Source organism: Euprymna scolopes, chromosome 45, assembly GCF_053919585.1.
Source record: "Euprymna scolopes isolate OS-2025 chromosome 45, ASM5391958v1, whole genome shotgun sequence".
NCBI classification, from domain to species: domain Eukaryota; kingdom Metazoa; phylum Mollusca; class Cephalopoda; order Sepiida; family Sepiolidae; genus Euprymna; species Euprymna scolopes.
Window position 1 is genome coordinate 18,065,831 of NC_136526.1, and position 9,034 is coordinate 18,074,864.

The 9,034-nt window shown below is 34.9% G+C and overlaps 2 protein-coding genes across 4 annotated transcripts in view; one reads left to right on the forward strand and one right to left on the reverse strand.

Moving 5' to 3' along the window:
• The window catches only part of LOC145269274 (uncharacterized), an 874,757-nt gene that overhangs the window by 176,943 nt on the left and 688,780 nt on the right, over positions 1–9,034 (forward strand). The window lies entirely within an intron of this gene.
• The window catches only part of LOC145269273 (uncharacterized), a 97,263-nt gene continuing 95,606 nt past the window's right edge, over positions 7,378–9,034 (reverse strand). For both annotated transcript variants that reach the window (XM_080124951.1, XM_080124953.1), the window contains exon 4: positions 7,378–8,973. In XM_080124951.1, coding sequence (XP_079981077.1) covers positions 7,805–8,431 — 627 coding nt within the window. In that variant the 5' untranslated portion in view covers positions 8,432–8,973 and the 3' untranslated portion in view covers positions 7,378–7,804. The remainder of the gene's footprint in view (positions 8,974–9,034) is intronic.

Consider the following 9,034-nt stretch of genomic DNA (forward strand, 5'->3'; position numbering starts at 1 on the left):
AGTTGAAGGGGAATATATTAATGTTTTTAGCCAATTTTTCGATATTTGTCGTATTAAAGGTCGAACTTTAAAACGATACTGATCTTCGTAAAATCCGTTGCCTCTATTGAAAGTTTAAGGCAGACATGCAAACTTACATACATACATACATTTATATATTGGTAACTAAAAATTTTCGACACAAACTGATGAAAAAGCTTGCCCTATCTCTGAAAACCCTTAATGTAAAATTTAAAATATTTAGACCAGAAATTGTCTGAGTAATTTGGAAGAGACCGCAGAGGTCATTTTTTTTAACTTTGACTCCTATTATGACCCCTTAAAATTTATTGTTTTGGGCTCAAATCAAGTTATTAAGTTAGATGCATGTCCAAGGAACCTATATATAAAATTTCAAGTGCGTAGACCCAAAATTGTCGGAGTTTGGTAGAGTTTTCAAAGGACAAATCGTTGAACTTTGACCCCTTAATCGCCAAATTTCTGGCCAAAAACGGATCAAATAGATTTTCCCAAATCTCAGTACCCTGTATATCAAATTTTGAGTCTGTAGACTAAAAATTAACAGACTTATTGCGTAGGGAAATGTACACAGACACACACACACAGACACGTTCACTTATATATATATATATATATATATATATATATATATATATATATATATATAAACAAAGATAGCTTATATATAAACAAAGATAGCTTTGTAAATGGTATATATTATTTAAAACTATGTATGACAGTATCTATTGGGAGTCAAATGGTTGTTATTTAATGTTAAGATGTATACACAATTTTCAACGTTATAATGTAAAGTAAAGTAACTCTAATTTTTTCAGAGTTAGTTCCCTTATGCTGACTCGAGTTATTTGTGTGTGTGGGGAGTCCAGAGAGAGGAATAGGCTAGGCTAAGAAGAAAGAAGAGAAAATGAGGAAAGATAGAGATTGAAGTTATGCTACACTTTGGCCAGAAAGACGCTTTCTCGATATTGCTTAGTTAATTTAGTCAGTAAAGATATAGTATATGCTTTGAAAAGCCCACTTTCCATTTTTATCTTCTGTCTACCCAAATTACACTCCTTCACTTTAAAATGCCGGAAAGCCTTCTACTCTAATAGCTTCTTCCCTTGATTTTGGAATTCACTTCCTGCTAACTGCTTCCTTTACTGTACAGATATGCATGTGTTTAAATGTAATGTGAACCAGCATCTTATTAATCTTTTCTATGCTTGATTCCAAATAGTTGCGCCTTATGTCCGTGTGGCGCTATGCCTTGTTTGGGGGCGCAGGTGAGTAAAAAAAGAAATAGAAAAAAGTGAGAAGGTTAGACTTCAGTAGTTTTGAGAGGATCCTATTAATCAACACACTTAGCAATTTTTCCAGCAGTATGTGTTGCCTGTTAACCTACCCACACTCCAACCGATGACATTATATATTTTTATTTTTTGCAAATAAAAACCAAGCGTTAAGTACGCTTTAGATAACTCTAATCTTCTAGAATGAATGAATGTGGTAATTAGGTAAGTAAATGAACCAAGAGAACGACAATCGAATTCGATATCATTCCATCAAATTGTGGCCTTACGCAATAAAAACATTAATATACTCTGAACACTTCTTCCTGTAATTTTAACGCAATCTCACTAAGACATTATGGATTATTTTAAAAACAAAATGCAAAATTTAAACGGTCTTTATTTATTGTTATATACTGGGTGGTATGATGGTGACGTCTATTCTGTTTTGTTGTTGTTCGTCTTAGGAAAGTCTTAATGTGTCATCTAGCCAGGGTACATTCTATTGCATTAGCACCAAGCCTGTAATTTAACTATCAGAGATTTTTGAACATCTCGATAGATAGAAAGATAGTTTGTTTGACATTTATACACATATGCTTGTTGTAAGCGTCTCTGATTGGAATTACCCTGTTCATTTATCAATGAATAACGAGACACTTTTATAAACAAAACTTGGTTTATGTATCAAACATTCATATTTACACAAGCGGTGGAGTGAAGAGGTGGTTGGTAGGAGAGGGTGTAGGTGGGAGAGGGTGTGGTTGCGAACGTGACGGACAGTTTATCGTCGTCTGTCCTTGTTCCTCTCTCCGCGTCTTTCTGTTTGTTTTTTGTTTATCATTTCTCTTTTATGGATTTTCGACCTCGTAACCCATTAACCAATTTACGTCATCGACCCATATTCTGCACCTCTCGGTGTTTGCTTTCGGTCTTACCTGCGGCCGAATTACGTCATCTCATTCCCGGGTTTCATTTTTGTGGGTCAGGGTTTAAATTCGTTCGAACTTTGCTCCATTCAACGGCCTGACCCATAAAACGACTTGCGTCATAGGACCAGGTCATCCAATTCCAGGTTCCATTTTTGATGGCCCGGATTTCGAGTTCATTCGCACCGTGCCTCTCGCTAACATTTACGAAAAATAATGTATTTTAAATGTTGCCCATGTTTCCCGATGTTTTACTTCAATTCTTACATAGGAGGAGAAGGAGAGGGAGAGAAGGAGGAGAAGGAGAGGGAGAGAAGGAGGAGAAGGAGAGGGAGAGAAGGAGGAGAAGGAGAGGAGAAGAAGAGAAAGGAGATAGACAAAAAAATAAAGAACTCGGACAGTCATAAAAGTTAGATTCTACCTAATCATTAAATATTTACAATCCAAGATGATAAAATGTTGCCGTTTGCTTATAATAAAAATAATGAAAGATGTTTGAAATTATGAACAAAATGAAATTAATGGAAAAAGATTCTATTTTAAAGACAAATTCGAACTGTACAAACAGGGTGTCCAAAAAGTTACTCAAGGGTTTTGATATATATATCATATATGTTTTAATATATCTTATTTTTGATGATATCTTTCTGTAATTTTAACACTCTCAATTGGACATTAAAGAATGCAAAATTCAAATCTTTATTTGTGGAAAATAATGTCTTAAATGTTGACTATTTTCAGCTTCGTATAATTGTGCTCTTTCCAAAACATCATTCATGACAGATTGCAAAATCTCTGGATTGCGATTTAACTCCCGTCTTTATTTCCTGATGTTTTCCTTCAGCTCTTGCAGAGTTCGGGGTTTGTTAATATAGACTCTTATTTAAAGATATCATCACAAGAAAATGTTTCAAATTGTGTTGTGACTTGGACTATCTCTTACATAAAAATGCCGTCGATAAACTCTTTGAGTCAAAACAATTGACCCCTGATTTTGGTAAAACAATTTCACAACTTGCATACGTTGTTTAATGCTATACTTATCCATAATTAATTTACAAAATATTATCTGTAAAATATCTGAAATAGAGAAAAAAACAATCATTAATGGTAAAATGAGAAAGATGTTCAACCCTTCACTGACCTTTTTGGATACTCTGGATATATATATATATATATATATATATATATATATATATATATATATATATATATATAATACTAGACTAACCGTGACCCGTTGGGTCATTATGTTATATTAGCTATGGAATTCATGTATGAGCGTGACACTTGTGACGTAAAGTAAATAGGTTTTTTTTGACATAACAAAAACATTTCTATGAAAGTATATTAAAATGAAAAAAGAATATAGATAGATTTCTATGAGTCGTTCTGTTTATTATAATTGATTATTTTTGAAAAAAAAAACAATTACAGTTACTGAATTATAAGTGGTTGGCCATACTTATAGGTAAATGGGCACTGAACAAATACCATAATACTTATAGTTAAATTCAAATTTTGATATATCTGCTTATTTTTTTTTTTTACATCGTTCATTTCTGTATTACGTTTAAGTTATTTTAAACCCCACTCTTCCCATGTTAAATAATAATTTCGAAATAATAACGTTAATATTTCAGTGCGCAGGTTATGCGCGCATGCGCAACCGGATGTTGTAAATCGGGAAGTGGGTTACATAATTCGTTACAAGGTCATTTGAGTTTTATAATTATATTAGAAATATTCAGAATGTGAGAGATTATATATAATTATTTCCACAATCAAACACCGTCGCAACCCACAAGAGCTATGACAGCCAACAAATGAGGTCGAAACTCGAATCTTGGACTTCCGGTTTGTTGGCTGTCATGGTTCTTGTGGCTGCGACGGTGTTTGGCTGTGGAAATATATATATATATATATATATATATATATATATATATATATATATATATATATCATTTAAAAACGTTATAATGTAAAGGGAAGTGATTAATTTTTTCACAGAGTTAGTTCCCTAACTCGAGTTATGTGGGTATGTGGGTGTCTAAAGAGAGGAATAGGCCAGGCTAAGAAAAAAGAGGAGGGAAAGGGGAAATAGATTGCGAGAGATGGAATTTTTGTTACACTTTTGCCAGTCATAAGTGGAAAGACGCTTTTCCGATATTGTTTAGTAAAATTTGGTTTGGGAAGAGAAACAGAAAAATGGAAAGATGCGCGCGCGCACACACACGGACATGATTGCATGCGTGAGCGTATCTCAGCATAAGCATGTTTATTTTTTGATATCTGTGTAAGTGTTTACATGTTTTCGTGAACAACAATTTCATGAAGATAGAGAAAGAGGGGGAGACGGAGAAGCGTATGTTAAGCCTGTGCCTGTAAGTATATATATATATATATATATATATACATACACATACACACGTGTGTGTGCATGTTATTGTATAAAAAATTATTATCTATTAGCGATCGAACAATTGAATCATTAGGAACAACATCTCCCGCACAAAGAAAGTAACACTTGTCTGAACTCTCGCTCTCACCTCGCAAAAAATAAGTCAAGCCTTTGTCTATGACGGACAATTCAGTATAACGACCAACCTCCAAATGTAAGTATAAAAAATAAAGGCAATGCCCTCTTCTTTCGCGCCTTTGTAAAGAAACAGGAAGAAATATATATATGTATGAGTGCGTGTGTATGAGGAATCCACATATATATTTCATGTATCCACATAAATTTTATGTATCTGTTTCCAATATTTACTTCAACAGTGCTCAATACGTGAGTAGAGCCATGTCATAAGTTTTGAAAGTATGTCTAACAATTAAGCTACACAGTATTTTCCGTGTTTCATTCCCGTGAGGAGTCGTCAGGTTATTGCATGGAATCAATGTTACTTTGTGTTTATATATACATATATCCATGTGGTGCAGAGGTTGCTAGTCAGCCAATCAGACGCTTTGTTATTTACACGCCCATTTATCACAGCTAATGGTCGCCGTTATATATATATATATATATATATATATATATATATATATATATATATTGTGTATTTAGGCAGTATTCTTTCATTTAAACAAACGTGGTTAAAGAACAGAGAATATAAATAGGTACTTAAAACTCGCATGCATTTACTACTACTACTACTCTTTGCAATAATATTCACACAGCCCTCCTGACGATATCTGCTTTGAAAGATGAAAAGCAACAGCGCTTCCTATTTTGGTCTACACAAGGAAGATAGTATGGAATCGGTCATTGTATTGGAATCGGGAAAAATATTGGAATCGTCCCATCACTACTATTTGTATTATTTAGACTACTGTTCTCATCTTGAGTGTAATTTTCACAACGTTTCTAGGTGTATCTTGTCGAACTCAAGAATCCGCACAGAATATTAAACGGGACCCTGTATTTAATTCCATGCAGATTCGACAAGATACACCTGACGAAAGTTGAATGTTACTATATATATATATATATATATATATATATATATATATATATATATATATATATATATAAATATAAGAACAAGTAATTAATAGAACATGTTAAAAAAGCACTTTGAAAAAGAGTTAAAAACATATTTAATTTTAAAAACGAAGCATAAAATAAGGGGATAGTCCTCAATCCACGGAATTTCGAAGAAATACTTTCCTTCGCATCAGAGGTTAGGATTTAGCAAATTGCGGGATCGGATTTTGCTTGCAAAAGTATTTGATGAAACTACAAGTAAATAATAGATCTTACTTGCTAACAAATAGTGAAGGAGAAAGAATATGGTGGAGAAAAAGGTGATTTCAAGTGAATCCAAAAATCAAAATCCAAAAAAGTTGGTTAAGTTTCCATTTCCACAAGTAAAAATCCAAGGGAATCGCGTAAGTGCAAGATGGTCCAAAGTAATCCAAAAAGCAGAAATCCGTGGAATAATTCACAAAGGGAGGCAAGTAAAAGATGTGCGTAGAAAAAGAAAAAGAATTTAAATCGACTGTGAAGGCTGGGCTAATATTGCGAGAAGCTCACTTATTATCCTTTATTTATGGTATACTTTAGTTTTGCCATCTTGGATTATTTTGGTAAACTTAACTGTAATACTTATTTCATTAAATATATATATATATATATATATATATATATATATATATATATATATATATATATATATATATACAGAGTAGAAACCCGGTATACGGTGGCCCTAGTGTACGTTTTTTCCAGGTATGATGTAACATATGAAGTTTTCTTGCCTCTGGTTACGGTATTTTCCCCGTCTTACAGTGTTATTTATAATGTTATTTGATTATATACATGTGTATTATATACTGTACTGTATTTTGTTACTAATTTTTAATATCGTATTCCAAGATTCTACTGTGTATAAATGAAAATTTGGAATTTAATTCAGTGAACTAAAATAAATTACAAATTCATAATGTTTGACAAGGAATACAAAAAATTAAAGTTTTTTCTTTGTCCATGTAGTTTCAATAAATGACTCGTCGCATTAGTGGAAATATTTTTAGCAAAATGTTTATAAGTAGTTATATATTTTGCTGTTTAGCACGTAGATTGAAAACTAAAAAGCTTGCATGAAAAGCCTAAAAGAAGCCAAGATCAAAAAAAAGGATAGTCCATGGTGTAGTTAGGTTCAATGAAGAAAGATAGAGGCACAATCGTAAGATTCAAGACATTCAGGTCAAATTAAGTTTTTTCAATGAACATTAATACACTCCGTTTTTAGTTTTTCAATCTATGTGCTAAATAGCAACATTTATGGCTGCCTAAAGACATTATTTTATATTTCCTCCAAAAGAGATGAGCTATTTATTGAAAATCCAAGTGATTAATGAAAAATTCTTAAAATGTTTGTATTTCTTTTCAGATAAATTTTCGTAAATGTTTTTAATTTACTGATTTTAATTCCAAATTTTCGTTTCTATTTTGTATATATAATTTTTAAAAAAAATCTGGTTGCGATTGCCTTATAAATATTAATAGGGGAACCTGGGGTAAAACAAGATACTTAAGGGAAAAAGAACTGTCGAGTCAAAGGTAGCATTGACATATAAACCATATTCTGTGTACTGAACATTCAAAGTATTGGAAAACAATGCCACAACAAAAAAAAGATGAGAAATTATTTTCAAAAGAAATATAGATGATTTATTCAGCTAACTGTATTGTCCCGTTTTGCCCCAAGCATAAGCCAAAAGAGACGGATCTTGGTCTGAATAAGTCAGTCTTCACAGAGCTCACAAATGAGGATTGGGGTCTTGTTACATTCGTCTAGACCTGCACAGCCGTAGTGTGCCCATTTCCTACAGTCCCCTTGACAGGCTACCCAGCTTTCTGCACTCTCAGAGTACTATTCGTCACAGTACAAGCACTGTGTATCTTCTTCCAGGCACTGGCTCTGAGATGAAGAAAGATGTTTTCTGGCTGAGCTGACTAATTTGCCTTTACCCTTGGTTTGAGTCTTTGACTGCACCTTTTCCTTTTTCTCCATCAGAGACGTTTTATAGGGAGAAGACGTGAGAATAGCAGTCTTCCCTCTCTACCGCGACACTTGTTTAGTAATGTTTGCTTTGGGTAAGGGTATGAGGGCTTGTGGAGAAATTCCAAATGCTTATTCCTTGTGTTTTTGTGGTGTAGTGGTAGGGTTGCAGGCTGAGGTGGTGGGGAGGTTGGAGGCTGAAATTGTGGCATTGCTGGAGGTTGAGGCAGAAGGACGGCTGGAGGGTGAAGCAGAGGGATGGCTGGAGGGTGAGGTCATCAGCAACAGTAGGGATATATGTTGCTTCAGATGCAATGAAGTCAACATAGGTAAAGATGCTTCTGTCCAAGGGCCATATTCCTGTAGCCTTGAAGCCGTTGATTGCATTTAACATTGTTGCTGCCTGCAGGTATGCTCGACCAAAAAGGGTTGCGATTTGGAATTGGGTCACCACACGTCCTGGGTGTTCGCGCAACCAAATCCGAACCTGGTGGTCATAGAGTGTGCTGAGCGGATTCATGAAAGCTACATCAAAGGGCTGCAGTCGATGCGTGCAGTGTGGTGGAAGGCACAAAAGAATGACTCCATGTTCTCTTGCAATGTCAATCAGCTTCACGCGTTTGGTGTGTGTTGCATGACCATCGACAATCAACAGCACAGGCTTCTCCTTCGATGCTCTGGAAAACTGTGTGAACTGCCTCATCCATTTGATGAAGAGTTCTGTTTTAATCCATCCACTTGGTTGGCACTCTGCTCATGCTCCAGGTGGAGCACCATCCATTAGCTCAGGTTTCAGGCAATGCCGAGGAAATATCAACATCGGTGGCATCTATTGCCCAGCAGCAGAGTAGCATATCACCAAGGTTACAAGCTGCCCCCTTTCTGCTGAAGTAACTGAACCTGTCTGCATCCAGTTGGTGTTTGTCCACTCCTCAAGTAGGCCAAAGAAAGATGAGACTGCAACCCGATTGAAGCCCATGGCTCGAGCTTCTGAAGTCGATTCAGGTTTTCTAAGTGACAGCTTGTCTGAATGCCGGGCCATAAACCCTCTCTACCAATCGTAGCCAACCACTCTCTCTTCGTGGTGTAATTTGCTGGAATTACTGTTCCTTTCGGCAAGGTCATAGGCCAGTTTTTGAAGTTCATACGAAGAGAAACCAAACAGCATTCTTGCCATCTGCTGGACGTAGCTGATAAGCACCTCTTCTTCCTCTTCTGAAAAGACCGTTGCAATTGATCCAATGGCTGAAAAAGAAAAGAAGAGTATTGTTGTAAGGAATAATTATGAAAAAATAGTTCCTTTTTT